The 17,820-nt window shown below is 60.3% G+C and overlaps 1 protein-coding gene across 4 annotated transcripts in view; it reads right to left on the reverse strand.

Moving 5' to 3' along the window:
* NFIC (nuclear factor I C) overlaps window positions 1–14,744 on the reverse strand; it is a 107,445-nt gene extending 92,701 nt beyond the window's left edge. Inside the window, exon 1 of one of the 4 annotated variants that reach the window (XM_003938796.4) lies at window positions 5,533–5,771. In XM_003938796.4, the coding sequence (XP_003938845.1) occupies window positions 5,533–5,562 (30 nt within the window). In that variant the 5' untranslated portion in view covers window positions 5,563–5,771. Of the gene's footprint in view, window positions 1–5,532; window positions 5,772–14,666 lie in introns of those variants that run through there. The other 3 variants (XM_010349449.3, XM_003938797.4, XM_074384805.1) reach the window with 3 other exon arrangements.
* Window positions 14,745–17,820: the final 3,076 nt, after the last annotated feature.

Below are 17,820 nucleotides of genomic sequence, written 5' to 3' on the forward strand. Positions count from 1 at the left end.
GCGCCTACTGCATACCAGCCCCATGCATGGCACCGAGGGCTTGGCCGGGGCCTGGACTGGGCCCTCACCTGATCCAGAGCTGAGGCAGGGACGGGTGGTGAAAATCAGCAGAATGTGACATAAAACATCTGGTTGGGCAATGTGCTCTGAAGAAATTTAAAGGAGTTTGAGGGGCCAGAGAATCTCGGGGGAGGGGGTGTTTTCTAGCTTGGGGTGGTCCAGGAAGGCCTCTTGCAGGAGGAGACGCCTGAACAAAGTCCTGAGAGACGGCACTCCAGGCCAGGAGCTTTTCCGATGGAGGAATGCCACGTGCAAAGGGCCTGGGGCAGGACCACGCCTGGAGTGTTGGAGCAGAGTGAGCAAGGGAGAGAGAGAGAGGAGGGGAGGGTTGGGGAGGGGATGAGGACGAGCTGGGAGGGTCTCGTGGGCCACAGTGAGGAATGTGGGGAAACTGAGTCCACAGAGTTCAAACTCCCTGCCAAGGTAGCGAGTCAGCAAAATGAACCCTGGGTCCCCTACTTCCCTCTGTGCCTTCGCGTTCCGGGAGGACAATGAGGACTGAGCCAGAGGGGCCAGGAGGTGACGGAGACAGGCCGACCCTCTCAGAGGCTGAGCGTCTGCTGCGCTATCGTGTGTACTGCGAAACGGGGGCTGGGCGCGGTGGCTCATGCCTGTGATCCCGGAACTCTGCGGGAGGCCGAGGCGGGCGGATCACCTGAGGTCGGGAGTTCAAGACTGGCCTGACCAACATGGTGAAACCCCGTCTCTACTAAAAAGACAAAAAGTAGCTGGGCGTGGTGGCGGGCGCCTGTAGTCCCAGCTACTCGGGAGGCTGAGGCAGGAGAATCGCTTGAACCTGGGAGGTGGAGGTTGCGGTGAGCTGAGACCGTGCCACTGCCCTCCAGCCTGGCGACAGAGTGAGACTCCATCTCAAAAAAAAAAAAAAAAAAAAGAAAGAAAGAAAGAGAAAAGACAAAACAAAAGGAGGACTAACAGGAGTGGCACCACGGAGAGGGGTCCTCCAAGCCTGGGTCTTTCAAGGTCACTGCTGTCCTTGTCACCCAGCACAAAGCCCGGCCTGCGCTGCGCAAACACAGACAGAACGAGGGCAGGGCAGCTGGAAATGCCTCCGGGATGTTTAACGCAATGACTGATTCAGCAACAACGAGCACAGCAGCACTTATGTGGCACCTACTGAATACCAGAAAGTGCCATGCCCCTTCATATTTTACTGTTTCCTGGGGGAGAGGCAGTGGCTCCGGAAGATCAAAGTCCCCACTTCGCCACCCAAAGAATTCATTCATTCGTGCGACAGGTACTGACTGGGCACCTGCTGAGTCCCGAGCCCTGCTCCGTGCGCCTCAGGAATGTCCTGTCTCCCTGAATCTGCAGGGAGCCCTGAGGAAGCGGGGGTTTCGGTTGATGGCTGACTTCATTTCAGGGCAAGAAACAGTCTGGGGTCTGGGGTCGGGGGTGGGGGCAGGGAAGAGGAAAATGAGTTTAGCGACCATCACAAGCACAGCAGCACTTATGTGGCACCGACTGTATACCAGGCACTATACCGGGTTTGGCACCCTCCTGTGCACGATTTTTCCGGCAGATTGGAGGGGCGCTCTAGGTCTCTGTGTTGGTGACCCCCGCCCCCCGCAGGGCAGATGTGAGGCAGGGCAGGGCTGTGTCCCCATCCATGTGGGTGTCATGGATGTGTCCCGGCCAGGCCACGGCAGCCCAGGTGAGGTGGGTGTGGGGTGGGCCATGGCGGGAGGGCAGGGCAGGAGGCCCAGGCAGCGCTTCGCATCCATTCGGTGTGAAACAGGAGAGAGGCCAGCTCAGAGAGACCCACAGAGAAAGAAGAGGGGTGCAGAGAGGGGGAGGGAGGGAGGGAGATCGAGAGGGGGAGGGAGGGAGGGAGGGAGGAGCCAGAATGCTGACTGTGCCGGAATCCCAGCGTTGGTGATTTACACGGGGCCCTGGCGCAGAGACACCTCCGCCGCAGAGAGGGGAGGGGGAGAACCCGAGAGGGAGAGAACCCGGGAGAGGGGTGGGGTGGCACGTGGTGGAGACTGCATCAGGGGCCATCGGTGGGCATACAGGGAGTGAGCGCCCACCTGGCCAGGCCTGGCCAAGCCACCGGATGGAAAATGGCCTGAGCCCCAGCTCTGCCAGCCCCGGGCAGGCCCTGACCCTCTCTGAGTCTTGACCCCTCTCCCAGGCCGCTGCTCCTGGCAGGCACCCCCCAAGCACCCTCTAAGAACCCAGGCCGGGCCTGGGCCCTGCCGCCTCAACCGCTCCCACCTAACCTCGGGTCCCAGAAGATGCTTCAGGAAGATCGAGAAAATCCAACACAGGCCGGGGATCTGGGGTGGGAGGACAGCCTCTCTCAGCCTCAGTTTCTCCACTGGAGAAACGGCAGCGAAGGGCATTCTGCTCTGAGAGGGCATGGGATGAGGGAATGAGGGACCGAATGAATGAATGAGGGAGGGACCGGGTGGCGGGGTGGAGGTGGCCCAGGGAATCCTCTGCGCCACAGCAGCCAAGAGGCACTTGGCCCCAAACCCGGAATAACTAACGTGGCGGCAGCGGCGGCGGCGGCGGGAGGGAGGCAGGGAGGGAGGCCCGGAGCAGGCGCAGGGAGGCCGGCCTTCCCGCCAGCAGGATTTATGGGAGCCGCGGGCTCCACAGTTCCTCTTAAGAGTAAAAGTGAAAAAGCGCTTGAGTCACCACGGAGCCCGGCCCGGGGCTCCCAGAATGCCCCAGGGCCGCCAGCACCCGCTCCCCCCTTGGCGGGCAGGGCCTGGGTGGCACGGAGTGGGCTGGCACCGAGGCGCCCCCTGCCCCCCCCCCCCCGCCAGCCTCAGCTCCCGAGAAGGATCCGGGTCGGATCAGCTAAAAGGGAGCTATTTTCGGTTGGGCTCAGGTTGTAAAATTAGCTGGGAAAAGGGGGGAGAGGGAGGCCCAGAGACAGGGAGAGAGGGGGCTAGGAGAGACACGCAGAGACATCGGGAAAGGGACGGAGACACAGAGATGAAGAGACAGAGACGTATTAGAGAGACACACAGAGAGAGAGAGCAAAGGGAGGCAGAGACAGAGACACACTGGAGAGACATGCAGACAGAGGAGAAAGGGATGGTGAGACAGAGACGAAGAGACAAGAGAGACAGAGGGAGATACGGAGCCATCAGAGACAGGAGGAGAGAGAGACCGAGGAAAGAGACCATTAGTGACTGTGAGCGAAACAGAGACGGGGTGGGGAGAGACAGAGACGGAGAGACAGGGAGAGACAGGGACCCACAGAGAGAGTCAGAGAGAGACGGAGAAAGAAAGAGATAAAGACAGACAAAAAGAGACCAAGATGAGAGACACTGAGGGGAGGTGATTCGGGAAACTGAGTCAGGAGGCCAGGACCTGGGTGTGAAGCTTCGGCACAGGGCCCTGGAGGCCCTCCTGAGTCGCCCAGCCCCCCTCCCCACCCCAGACCAGGCTGGGCCTTGGTGGCGGGCAGCAGGGATTAGATTCAAGCTGAAGAGAAACCCGACAGGGGGTCCGAGCTCCGCTCCGGGGCTGGGTGGAGGGAAGGGCAGAAAGAGGAATTGCAGGGCTGCACTTGGGACTCGCTGTCCCCACCCCAGCCTGGGAGCTCCCTGCCTCCGTCTCTGCCTGTCTCTGTCTCTCTGCCTGTCTCTGTCTCTCTGCCTGTCTCTCGTCCTGTCTCTGTCTCTTGCACATGGCCACCTGGATCGTTTTGAGCCTCTCCGTTTTCCAGTTTCCACAGAGAACGTTCCTCTGTGGTGGGGCCTTGTCCTGTCCCTGCAGAAACAGGCCGAGTTAGCAGTTCTCTGGGGCAAAGCCGGGACTGGGGTTCTCATTCCCCGCAGCCCAGCGAGCAGGAGGGAAGCCGGCTCCCAAGCAGCCCTGACGGGGGAATTCCAGGGTGCACAGGAGGCCTTCCACCGTCCCTAGCCTGGAACAGCGTCTCCCCGCTCAGCCCTCTCCAGTGGCTCCTTCCAGCTGTCTAGGACACAGCGGTGGCACCTCCATCTCCCCCATAAGCCCAGAGACTTCAAAGTCTGCCCAAGGTCACACAGCGTGTCCACTCCAACCCTAGGTGTTCTTGGAGAGCTTCAGAGAGATACCTTCCTCAGGAACCCCTCCCCAAAGCTGCTCAGAAAGGGAAACTGAGGCTGGGAGAGGAGCAGGGACTTACCAAGGTCACTCAAGGGATCATAGGTAGGACGGCCTCAGACCCCCTCAGCACCAGCCCCTGCATTCCCTGTCCGGTCCAGGGGGCTGGTGAGAAAGACCCTACCAAGGACCATGCCTGGGGTGGGGGGTCCCCGGCTGCACTGTTCCCTGGGGCGGAAGCGAGGCTCTCACAAACTCCCCACTAAGTGCTCCTTAAGGCGGCCTGGCCCTCGCTGGAATCGCACCCCGTACACGCCCGCGCTTTACAGTTTGCCCGCCATACTGCCCCTCTCTCCAGAACCGGCCTTAGCTGCACGTCACCTCAGGGGAAACTGAGGCCAGAACCTCTCCAGACTAAAGACACACAGCGTCACGAGGAAAGCAGCGGTCTAGGAAACGGAACCTGGAGACCTCGGGGGTCCCCGGGGAGTCTGGGGCTGGAAGGAGTCCCCGGGGGAGCCGCCCCCTCCCCACACCCCCCCACACACCCCCTTGGCCATTGCACAAGGCTCGCCCCGGGGCAGTCTGGGAGCGCGGCCAGGGGTGAGAGGCTACGGGAGGGGGAGGGGGCAGGGGCAGGTGCCGGGCTGGCGAGGGCGTCCGCCGCAGTGCCCGGGCCAGACCCGGAGCGCGGGCCTCCCCGCGGCGACAGAGGCTCCAGAATCTAGAATCGATGCGGCGAAAACGCCGGGACGGTGCTGGGGGAGGAAGCTGGGGGGGGGGGACCGAGCCGGGCGGCCTGAGCACCCTTCCCCCTCCCGGGCCTCCAACTTCTCGTGCCCCCTCCCCCTCCACGCACACGTGGGCCAATAACCGGGGAACGGCGGCCGAGGGCCTGGGCGGCCCGCACAGCCCTGGTGGGGGGAGATGGGGGGGCGCACAGGAGGGGTCCCCGTCCCGCCAGCTGGGGAGGCCCAGGGTCCAGTCAGACCCCCTAGACTCCTCTGAGAGGCAGACGGGGGGATTTCCCGCAGGGCCCTTGCTGGAGGGGGGCCAGCCCCCACCCCGACCCTTTCGAGCGTTGGTGGGGGTGCGTCGGAGTAGAGGGGGTGCAAATCTGCAGACCGAGCCCCCACATCCGGGAGAGGTCCCGAGAGTCGGGGGGTGAGGGGTAGGGCGGGAGTCCCTCGAAGGGGATCCGGGGTAGGTGGGGGTGTATGTGGGGGGGGGTCCCCCGGCCTGACCCATCCCCCACCGGACCCCAGCCCTCGGGGCGCGCGGGGGGCGTCCTGGGCAGGGATGGCGGGAGGGACGCGCGCCTTTTTCGTCCCGCCTCATCCGGCTTCAAAACTCCGGGGCCGGGATGCGGGGGGCGCGGGGGGCGCGGGCCGGGGCGGGCGAGGACCGTACCTGGGTGAGGCAGAGCGGGGACGAATACATCCCGGGCGCGGCGGGAGCGCAGGGCCGGCGGAGCGGGCGCGCTGAACTTACTGAGTCATTTTTCCAAACCACCCCCCCGCCCCCCTCCCGCGGCCGGCGCGCGCTCCTCGCCGCCTCCTCCCTCGGTCTCCCTCCGCCTCCCTCCCGCTCGCCCTCGCTCTCTGTCCCTCTCTCCCTCCGTCTCCCTCTCTCCGTCTCTCTCTTCCTCTCTCCCCGTCTCTGTCTGTCTCTGTGTCTCTCCACCCTCTGACACCCTCCCCCTCCCTCCCCCATTTGTCTCCCCTCCCACCCCGAACCTCCCACTTCTCAACACCCAACTTTCAAAGAAACGAGGGAAAAAAAGGGCGCGAGCGAGAAAGGAAAGCCTCCCCCCACCCCATGTCTCAGGATACCCCCCTCCCGTATTTACGCAGCGCCCTGGGGCACCAGACCGGGACCCCCGGACTGCAGGGCGAACCCCACTCGGATCAAGCGGAGACGGTTGGGGGGGGGCGGAACTGGGCTGTTTCTGGACGTTAAGGGGCCAGAGGTGGATTTTTAAGGCCCCCCTCCCCGCCCCCTCATCACCCCGAGCTGGCCGGGAAGTTGGAGGAACGAGCCAGGGGGGAGGGAAGGAATGAAGAAGTGACGTGCGCAGAGGCCGGCCAGCGCGCCTCTTTCCCCTTAAAGATGTACGACCCTGGGCGCACAGTGGGCCTGCCCAGGGCGCCCTCTCTCCCTTCTCCTCCCAGAGCCGGGCAGGGGCTGCGGCTCCCCAGCCAGAGGGGTTTGTGTGCAGGTTAACGCGGGAGGCTCCAGCATTTGCTCTCTTCATGCAGCGCACGGGGCAGGGGTGGGGTGGCCTCGCCCGAGTGTCTCTCCAGCCCTGCAGGAGGACCGAGTGCAGGATCTCCAGCTGGCCGGATGAACCCCTGCAGCCTCTCCCAGGTGTCCAATAATATCCACCTGCCTCAGAGGTGCGCCCATTTCCCAGATCTCTAGACTGAGGTATGGCGAGCGTGGCTTGGAGCCAGGCTATCTGGCCCCAGAGCCCACATTCTGTTCTCCCTCTAGAATAACAGGGCGGAGACCTGGCCTGCCTCCGTCTGAGCCCCCAGGGCATCTGGTGACAGGGCCCCAACCCTCCCCGTTCACTCCCTGAACCCTCCCAGTCCCGCTCAGAGGCTGCGGAGCCTCTCATTCTCACCCCAAGGGTTCTCCCCTATAAAGTGGCTTAAAGGGGCCTATCCTGTGGGATGACTGGGCATAAGGACAGTGACCCTGGCAGAGCCCTGACCTTCGGTCAAATGTCCACTAAGACACATTCTTAGAAAGCTTGGCCATTTCGCCTCATCTCTCTGAGTTTCCCAAGGACAAATGATACTTTCACACCAAGCCAGGGCAGAGATACGAGCACTCATTATCCCCAGGCATTACAGGAGAGGAAACTGAGGCCCAGAGAACGGAAGCCACTTGCCCAGGGCCTGACAGGTAGACTAAGAAGTAGCTGGCCGGGCGCGGTGGCTCACGCCTGTAATCCCACTTTGGGACGCCGAGGCGGGTGGATCACGACGTCAAGAGATCGAGACCATCCTGGTCAACATGGTGAAACCCCGTCTCTACTAAAAATACAAAAATTAGCTGGGCATGGTGGCGCGTGCCTGTAATCCCAGCTACTCAGGAGGCTGAGGCAGGAGAATTGCCTGAACCCAGGAGGCGGAGGTTGCGGTGAGCCGAGATCGCGCCATTGCACTCCAGCCTGGGTAACAAGAGCGAAACTCCGTCTCAAAAAAAAAAAAAAAAAAAGAAGTAGCTGAATGCCCAGAGGGTAGGTTCCCTGGGACCCCACAGGCTCCTCTCTGCATGACAGTGACATTATTCAAACAGTGCCTAGCACATCACCAACGCTCCATAAATTTGTGTCTGTGTGTGTGTGTGCGTGTGCGCGCGCGCGCGCTTTAAACCCTTTACAAAGTTGTAGGGAGTATTTAAGCCCTCAGGATAGTGACAGGTGTATCTCGGAATCCACATACCAATATAACATAAAGCAATTATTTTATTAAAACACGCTAGGGACATGTATAGGGTGAAATCTAAAATTCGCAGACATTTATAAGCTGCAGTTGAGGCCAGGCGCGGCGGCGGCTCACGCCTGTAATCCTAGCACTTTGGGAGGTCAAGGTGGGCGGATCACGAAGTCAGGAGTTTGAGAACAGCCTAACCAACAGGGTGAAACCCCACCTCTACTAAAAAGACAAAAATTAGCTGGGCGCGGTGACAGGCGCCTGTAATCCCAGCTACTCAGGAGGCTGAGGCAGGAGGATCGCTTGAACCCAGGAGGCGGAGGTTGCAGGGAGCCAAGATTGAGCCATTGCACTCCAGTCTGGATGACAGAGCAAGACTCCGTCTTAAAAAAAAAAAAAAAAAAAAAAGGAAAGAAAGAAAGAAAAAGAAAGTTGAAATTGACTTCAGACAAGCCTCCTGGACTTCCAGACCCCATGCCTCCCACCATCCCTCCCCTGCACAGCACACCCTGCCTGCGATGTTCACTCTACAGCTTAGACTCCTTTGGAAGGTGAAGTTTTGAGAGCACACACTACCCCTCCTGAAACCTTGGTTTCCTCATCTCTAAAATGGCTACGGCAGCAGCACGCGTGTAGGAAAGTTGGAATCTTTTTTTTTTTTTTTTTTTTTTTGAGACAGTTTCGCTCTCGTTACCCAGGCTGGAGTGCAATGGCGCGATCTCGGCTCACCGCAACCTCCGCCTCCTGGGTTCAGGCAATTCTCCTGCCTCAGCCTCCCAAGGAGCTGGGATTACAGGCACGCGCCACCATGCCCAGCTAATTTTTGTATTTTTAGTAGAGACGGGGTTTCACCATGTTGACCAGGATGGCCTCGATCTCTTGACCTCGTGATCCACCGGCCTCAGCCTCCCAAAGTGCTGGGATTACAGGCGTGACCCACCGTGCCCGGCCTCTTTTTTTTTTTTTTTTTTTTTTTGAGATGGAGTCTCGCTTTGTCACCCAGGCTGGAGTGCAGTGGCTCACTCTTGGCTCACCGCAACCTCTACCTCCTGGGGTCAAGCAATTCTCCTGCCTCAGCCTCCCAAGTAGCTGGGATTATAGACACCTGCCACCACGCCCGGCTAATTTTTGTATTTTTAGTAGAGACGGGATTTCACCATGTTGGCCAAGCCGGTCTCGAGCTCCTGACCTCGTGATCCTCCCACCTATGCCTCCCCAAGTGCTGGGATTACAGACATGAGCCACCGCGCCCGGCCAGGTTGGAGTCTTTGGATAGCGTGTGTGTAGGCATGTTAATATTATTGGTGATGGTGGCTGCTGGAAGAAGCTTTTGCAAGGTATAAGCAGCAGCCTATATCCCAATTTGGGGGGGGAAGCACCCCTGTAGCATAAAGTTGGTCCCCTAAATGCATGCAGCAGGTCAACCGCAATGCGGGTTTGGGTCTAGACATCTTGGGTCTATGTCATCTCCAGCCAGTAGCTTCATCTCTCTGTACCTCGCTTTCCCCTCCATGAAACAGGACCACGCCAGCTCAGCTGTAGGAAAGTCGGTAAATACCTGCCTGTGATTACAGCAGGAAATTGTACATACTAGTTGCTTGTTTTTTTTTTTTTTTTTTTTTTTTTTGAGACGGAGTTTCGCTCTTGTTACCCAGGCTGGAGTGCAATGGCTCGATCTCAGCTCACCGCAGCCTCCACCTCCTAGGTTCAGGCAATTCTCCTGCCTCAGCCTCCTGAGTAGCTGGGATTACAGGCACGCGCCACCATGCCCAGCTAATTTTTTGTATTTTTAGTAGAGACGGGGTTTCACCATGTGGAGCAAGATAGGTCTCGATCTCTTGACGTCATGATCCACCCGCCTCGGCCTCCCAAAGTGCTGGGATTACAGGCGTGAGCCACCGCGCCCGGGTTTTTTTTTTTTTTTTTTTTTTTTTTTAAGACAGGGTGTCACTCTTTTTTTTTTTTTTTTTTGAGACGGAGTTTCGCTCTTGTTACCCAGGCTGGAGTGCAATGGCACGATCTCGGCTCACCGCAACCTCCGCCTCCTGGGCTCAGGCAATTCTCCTGCCTCAGCCTCCTAAGTAGCTGGGATTACATGCATGCGCCACCACGCCAGGCTAATTTTGTATTTTTAGTAGAGACGGGGTTTCTCTGTGTTGGGCAGGCTGGTCTCAACCAGTAGAGGCGGGTGTGTATTTCGGCCTCCCAAAGTGCTGGGATGACAGGCGTGAGCCATTGCGCCCAGCCACACTCGTTTCTTTAAAAAGCAATTGGTGGATTTGGACCGGTGTGTGGAGGGCCTGGAAGATGGAGGCATGATTTAGCTCCTGGCACTTTCCAGCACAATCTGGCTCATTCGTTTTTTTTTTTTTTTTTTTTTTAAAGCACTCTCTCTAAAGTTAATTCACTCTTCGGCATCTCTATAACTGTCCCAGATACAAGAGCACAAAAGTGTTGACTGCCACCTAGAACACTGATGCCCACAATTTGGAAGCAGCCATGTCCACCTGTGGGGGATCAGTTTAGTCATCTCGGCACAGGCCAGAATACTGTGCAACTGAATGCAACCAGCGGCTCCCAAATGGTGATGTCCCCAAGAGACAAGTTGGGGGGGGCGGGCAGGAAGTTGTAGATCAGGGTCTCCCCCCTGGCACTGTGAACATTTGGGCTGGATCACGCTCTCTGGGTTGGGGCTGTCCTAGGCACTGCTGAGCAGTGTCCTAGGGTGCTGAGCAGCGTCGCTGGCCTGTACCCTCTCCATGCCAGGAGCACCCCCCAGTTGTGACAACCACAAATGTCCTTAGACATGGCTAAGTGTCCCCTAGGGCAGAATCACCCCCGGTCGAGACCCCCCACTCACTGCTTTAGACCCAGTAAGGCAACTCCAGATCTCATTTCGGGTTTTAAAAGCTACACGTGTATTTATAAAAATATACATAGTAACCATGGCCAGGTGCCGCGGCTCATGCCTGTAATCCCAGCACTTTGGGAGGCCGAGGCAGTTGGATCACTTGAGGTCAGGGGTCCGAAACTAGCCTGGTCAACATGGTGAAACCCTGTCTCTACGAAAAACACAAAAACTATCTGGGCATCGTGGTGGGTGCCTGTAATCTTAGCTACTCAGGAGGCTGAGACTGGAGAATCACAATCACTTGAACACGGGAGTAGGAGGTTGCAGTGAGCCAGGATCCAGCCTGGTGGACAGAGCGAGACTCTCTTCCCCCCAACTCTCAATATGTGTATATATATATTCTTCATGGAAATAGATATTTCCACAAGTACATCCGATATGGAAATATACAAATACACACATGTATCCTCTATAAGAATGTGTATTTCTTGGCCAGGCACGGTGGCTCACGCCTGTAATCTCAGCACTTTGGGAAGCTGAGGCGGGCAGATCACCTGAGTTAGGGAGTTCGAGACCAGCCTAACAAGGAGAAACTCCGTCTCTACTAAAAAAATTAAAAAAAATAAAAAAAGAAAGAAAGAAAGAAAAAAAAAATTAGCTGGGCATGGTGGTGCATGCCTGTAATCCCAACTACTTGGGAGGCTGAGGCAGGAGAATCGCTTGAAGCCAGGGGGCGGAGGTTGCGGTGAGCCGAGATCGCGCCATTGCACTCCAGCCTGGGCAACAACAGTGGAACTCCGTCTCAAAAAAAAAAAAAAAAAAACAATGTGTGAGAAAATATCAAATATTTGTTAACAATTTTTTAAAATGTGTATATTTCACTCCTGCAAATGTTTCAACTATAAATGGTAACACTGTGGAGTGGAGTTCCACCCAGGAATGGGGGTGATGAGAAAGGTTTCATTTTCTTCCTCTGGATACATCTGTATCTTCTTCATATGATTGCTAATGGCCAAAGCAAACTTTCAAAAAGTTGAATGCAATTCGCAGAGCAGCTGAGGCAGGGTAGATAGGAACCCCCCCCCCCCAGCCCCCAGGCTAACGCCACACCCAGAAAATAAAGGACACAATCTTGCAGGCAAATGACTATGCAGCAGTGCAGTCTGAACTGAGCATCCTCCCCTCCACTCCGCCCCTGCCCGCGCCTGTCCAGCCAGGGGCTCAGAACGCCAGCTCCCTGTGAACCTTGCAAGGGTCCCATGTGGTCCCATTTTACAGATGAGAAACTGAGACTGTAGGAAGAGCTGTTAAGGTCAAGTGGGGCCAAGTTAATAGGCCATTGAGGCTGGTACAGATAAAAGACAAACACACCAGACAGAGACACATATACCACACACTACAACCCACAGACACGCAGACACACATCACGAAGACTCAAACAGCTGCAGAGACCCCACACCACACACCCAGCTACGCACAGACACACACAGGCACAGACTCGCACAAAAACAGACTCTTACATCACAGCCTTCCCCACACCTGACCTCAAAGACCTCCTCAAAGAGGGGCGAGCAGAGACACACATAAGCACACAGACCCACACATGGCACACACACAGCCACAAACGCAACACCCTCCCAACTCCCCACAGAACGCTTCTTTACAAGCAGGCTGCCCCCACACAGGTGCAGACACAACCACAAACATGCGGACACTCGTCCGAAATCACACACTCACACTCCACAGGGAACCACACACACACACACAGCAGAACCCTCATGGTAGTCCCACGCAGGCACACGCAGAGTCACATACAAACCATCACAAGGACACAAAACAGGCCATCTCCCTGCTCCTCCCGCACCAGCTCCGCGGGGCCTGGGTTCTTGGCCTTGCAGAAACGCGGTGGGGACAGGGAGGGGAGCAGGGCGTCTCCCCTCCTCCCCTAAGTTCGGGGTTGTGTCCGCGTTCGTCTGTGCACTCCTGTCTGTGTGGCATCTGTCTCTACACAGGCCTGTGTGTCCATGTGAGTCTGTGTGTCGTTGTGTGTGCAGAGTCATGCAGACCCAGGCACCCTGAGTGTCGTGGGTGTGTGCATGCGTAATTAGGACTGCATGCACGTGTCCAGCTATGTACAGACCGAAATAGGGACTGAGGGGCATGGCGTCTGCTGAAGGCCAGGGCACCCCACCGTCGTCGGGGGAGCAGAGGGAGAGTGGTGAGTCTTGAGGCTGGGAGTGGGTGTGGGGGATGGTGACAACCCAAGCGTGACCTTGAGTGTTGTGGGGGGAAGTCTCTGTCACAGTGAGCCGGGTTTTCTCACCTTCTCTAAATCCCAAATAGCCCCCCATAATGGGATGGCAGGAAGAAAGCGAGAGAGCCCAGCCTGGCCTTGGGGTTTTTATATTTAGAAAATCATATCAAACGCACTGGGGGTGGGGTGGGGGTGGGGAGCGGCGGGGATTCCCCTGGAGGTGAGAAAACAACTCTCTGTGCCCAAGGCCTTTGGTCTACTGGGGGCAAGCGCTGGAGGCGGGACTGTGCGCCCCTGGGCTCTCCCCAGCACGGAGTAAGAGGGGTCTCCTTAGCCGCCCCCCGGGGCCCGTCCCAGTCCCTGCATTTCTGTAACCACCCACCCCTCGGGACTTCCACGGCCGCGCAGGGAGGGGGGAACCCCGCCAACCTGCCCCACTCGGGGCAGGTCCCCGCGCAAGCGCAACCCCTGGCGAGCGATGTCCGCGCGGCGACTGATCGCGTCCTGGCGCCACCTCACGCCCGCCCGCCCGAACCTCCAGCCAGGACCCCCTCGGGCCACGCGGATGGGGGACCTGAAGGCTGGGGGAAGTGGACGGGAAGGAGGGGGCAGGTAAAGGGACAGAGGTTTTAAAAGCTGGAGGGAGCGCTATCCCTGCTCTCCCCCGCCGACCAGGCAGCCCCCAGCTACAGGAAAAAAAGGAACTGGGGGGAGGCCAGGCTGGGAAGGCAGACCCCTCCCCAGGACGGTCAGGGCCAGTCACTCGCACACAGCGAGCAGCCCCCAACTCTCCCCTGGGACACTCGACAGTTCCCCGCTGGCGGGCGACCCCCCTCACAGCGCCACACACCCACACGGGGACACCCCACGGTCACCCAGGGACACGCGGCCCCGCGGACACGCAGCGCAGCCACAGTTTCACAACACCGCCCCGCAGGGACGCGCGGCACAGTCGCCGAGTTATTCAGAGACACAGGAGTGTCCCGCAGCCGCACAACGCGGACGGCGCTCACAACACAACACACGGCAGCACGTGGATGTGCAGACACACGCGGACACAGAAAGCGGAGGAGCCGGCGCGCCGGGACCCGCGGCCCCACGGCAGGTACGCGACCACCCCGCCGCGCGCACCCTGCACGCTCCCCCAGACGCCAGCACCGGCCCGTTCCGGAGCGCAGGGGCCCCCACGCGCCCCTCGAGGTGCGCACGACCCTGACGCCAGCCGACCGGACACCGGAACCCCAAGTGCAGCCACCGCCGCAGCTCCCGGGCCTGGGGCGCGCCTGACCGAGACCCGGGGATTCCTCCCAGCTGGGGAGCCCGCAGCATGTGCGGTTTAAGGGCCGGGGTCTGCAGAGGTACCAGGCGGGGGCAGTGCGAGGGCAGGGGGGGCGGCTGCTCCTGCGCGGCGCCGAGCGCGGCCGCCCGCCCGGCTCCAAGTTCAAGGCGCCCGGCGGCGGCCGCGGCGCGCTCTCCGCCCCTCTCCGCAGCGGCCATTTTCCGCTAGCTGGCGCGCCGCGCTCGCCCGGGCCGGGGCACCCCGCGGGGGCTGCCGCGACCCCCACCCCGCGCCGCCCCGCTGTGCGCCCCCTCCCTGGCCCGGGTCCCCCAAGGGCTGCGCGCTCGGGGGTCGTGCGCCCAGGGCCGCGCCCTCCCGCCTGGGGTCTGGCCGGGGAGGGGGCGGGGGCCCAGCCTGGGGTGGGGGGGGCCTTCTCCGGGGAGCCCCGCCCTCCCCGCCAACTCCGAGGTGCCCGCGAAGGGCCCCCCACTTGGGGTCTCGCGCTGCGCCCCGCGCGCCAGCTCCGCCCCCAGCCGGGGTGGGGGGGATCGTGGGTAGGGGTCCCGCGGCGACTGGCGAGTGGGGGTCCGCGCCTCGGGCCCCTCCTCCAGGCAGCCCCCGCCCCCTGCCCCCCCAGACCTTGCAACTTTCGCCCGGAGCCCACGCACCACCCCAAAAAGTCCCCGGGCGAAAACGAAAGTGGGTGCGGCGACGTACCATGGCGCTGGGCGAGGAGGAGGCGAGGCCGGCGCCGGAGCGAGCGCGCTCGGTCCCCGGCGAGGGGGGGCCGCAGGCGGCGGGAGGAGGCGGCGAGGGAGGGCGCGCGGGGGAGGGAGCGAGCGCGCCAGGGAGGGGGCGCGCCGCGCCCGCCCCCCCGGCCCGCAGGACCCTCCCCTCGGCCCGCCCTCCCCCCGGTCCCGCGCGCCGCCCGCGCCTCAGGCTGCTCCGCGCCGCGGTTCCGGCTGCGGCTGCTCCGGCTGCGGCTCCATCCCCGGCCCGGCCCGCGCGAGGGGAGGCCCGGGGAGAGGCGGCAGCGGTGGCGGCTGCAGGTCGCGGGGCCCCGGCCGGGCTGGCTGCGGAACGAGCGGATCCACCTTCGCCGCGGCGCGCGCGCACACACACGCGCACTCACACACTCGCGCGCAGGCGACTCGGGGACACCGGCGGGCCGGGCCTCCTCGACTCCGCCACGGACACACACACGCCGCACACGGACCCGCACAGAGACCCCCACGCGCGGCGCCGGCAGCGTGGGACGGACACGCGGCCCGTGGGTGTCCGCTGGGCACACGGGGACCCACGCTCGAAGCCCGTGGGGCGTCTGGGACACACGCCTTCTGCAGGAGGCCGACACAGACGCACACTCGCAGCCTGTGGGGCTGGCACCCCGAGATTGCACAGTCCCTTAAAGACACTCAGACCTCAGGGGGACCCACGCGCCAACCCCGGGACCCCTCCCCCAGCCGCCCTGGCTGGTGACTGCAGGTGTCCGGGGACACGCGGCTACACACACGCACAGCAGGGAGACGGGACAGACAGGGACACAGACAGAGACTCCGACACCGACACCGAGGGCGACCGACCTGGGGGCGGGGGTCCCTTGGGGGTCCCGCAGGGGCTCCAGGTGGGGGTGGCGGGGGAGCGCACGCAGCGGCCCCCGTAGGAGGTGGGGGGCAGAGGGCACCCCCTCCCCCGTCAGGATTAATGGGGAGGCCTCCGCAGCGGCGGAGGGGCCGGGCCTCGGTGGGTCAGCGCCCCCGCCCCTGCAGCGCGAACCGCTGCGGGTTGGGACCGGCTGCCGCAGCGCCCCCCCAAGCGCTCTCCCGCAGTCCCCCTCCTCTGACAGCCGCAGAGTAGGCGCCGCCCCCTCCCCCCCACAGGCTCTGCGTCTGGCGCAGCTGGGGGAGTGTTGCCCGGGCTCAGTGGGTGAAGGGGGTTCTGCTATGGTCCTTCTGTCTGTCTTTCCCCAGTTACCCCCTACCACCAGTGGGGCTCCCAGATCTCAGGGACCCCCTTTAGGGAAGAAGGGCGCCAGGGTGAGGGTGGAGGCGGGCGGCACTCCGGGAGGAGAATCAGGCCCCCGAGCGCCCCTCCGGAGCGGTGGCTGAGTCTGGGGGTTCTAGAAGTTGAGTCTGGCACTCTGGGAGCTGAGCAGTTCTAGCGACGGTGATGCCAGCAGCTTTGCCCACATGGTAGGCGCTCAGTGTGTCTGGATGAAGAATGTCTCAGCCAGCCCCGGGGCATTTACCCTGTGCCCTCATCTTCAGACGCCGAGGCTTGCCCATTTCATTTCTGCAGTCTCTGCCCCATAGCTCAGAAGGAACAAATGAGGCCCAGAGGGGGATCAACCTGGGGTCAACCAGCAGGGACCCTCAGGCTTTCTCCAGGAGTGTGGCGGGCCCCCACCCTTCCCGCAAACCTCAGGCAGGACTGGCAAGGGAAGGGTTAGCGGCTTAGAGAGCCCCCTCCTCCCTCCTACCCTCCCATCTCTAATCGGCCTGCGCTAATCCTCAGCTTGAATCCTCACCCCCTCCCCTGCCTCGGGGAATTAGGTACCTGGCGGTGAGGAGAAGAGGCGAGGAATGGGTTGATAGCAGCCGGGAATAGAGACGGCGGAGCGCGGATGTATGCTCATTTCACCTATCCTGCCCCGGACGAAGCCACCCCTGCGCCTGCCCGGCATTTCATGGGGTGCTTGACAGGAACCCACTCACTCACCCCTCACCACAGCCCTTCGAAGTGGGTGCTATTACCATCAACCCCATTTCGCAGATGAGGAAACTGAGTCTCAGAGAGGTTTGGACACTTGCTGGAGGTCACCCAGCTGGTGAGTGGTGACGGTGGGGACCATCTAATTTTAGCGTCTTTGGTGATCCGAGTAGGCTTAGAATTTCCCAGATCATCAAGTCCTGGTTCCTTTTGACTTCACACTTCTTCCCTCAATCTGTCTATTTCCTCTCACATTTTACAATAAGCAGAGAGAAGAAACCAGGCTGCGGCTTTCGCCGCTTTGCTGGAAATTCCCCGAGGCTAAATGTCCAAGTGCCCTGCTTGCAAATTCTGCTTTCTGCATAACTATAGGATCCAACAGAGCTAAGTCTCTGCCCCCCAACCCCACGTGAAGGGACCCGTTCTTCCCTAGGTGTCAAGTTGATATTCTACTCTAGAACATTCCCCAGGGACGGCCTGACTAAGCAAACATATTTAAAAGGTTCAGCCTTACAGAGACCAAAAGACAGGTGGAAAAACAGTAAGCATGTCCCATGTTTTGGCCTTCCTCAAAGTCACCAAAGATTTTCAAATGAATAAAACCCGGTGCTGGTGAGGATGTGGTGAAACAGGCATTTTCATCACTGCTTGAATGGGTGTATGAATTGGAAAATCAGTTTGGCTTATGTGGCACAGGCCTAAGACAGGCTCAGACTTGATGGTCTAAATTCTGGGAGCCTATTCTAAACGTGAGAAAACACATATAGGGGCGGGGCTCAGTGGCTCACATGTAATCCCAGTGCTTTGGAAGTCAAAGGCAGGAGGGTCACTTGAGGCCAGTAGTTCAAGACCAGCCTGGACAACATAGTGAGATCTTATCTCTACAAAAAATTTTAAATTTGTGGGGCGTGGTGGCACACACCTGTAGTCCCAGTTACTTGGGAGGCTGAGGTGGGTGGATCGCTTGAGCCAGGAGGTTGGGGCTGCAGTGAGCTGTGATCACACCATTGCACTCCAGCCTGGGCAGCAGAGTGAGATCCTGTCTCCAAAAAACAACAGAGGCTGGGTGCAGTGGCGCACACCTGTGATCCCAGGACTTTGGGAGGCCGAGCGGTTGGATCCCATGAGGTCAAGAGTTCAAGATCAGGCTGGCCAACATGAT

The sequence above is a fragment of the Saimiri boliviensis genome, chromosome 14 (genome assembly GCF_048565385.1).
Source record: "Saimiri boliviensis isolate mSaiBol1 chromosome 14, mSaiBol1.pri, whole genome shotgun sequence".
Taxonomy (NCBI): Eukaryota; Metazoa; Chordata; class Mammalia; order Primates; family Cebidae; genus Saimiri; species Saimiri boliviensis.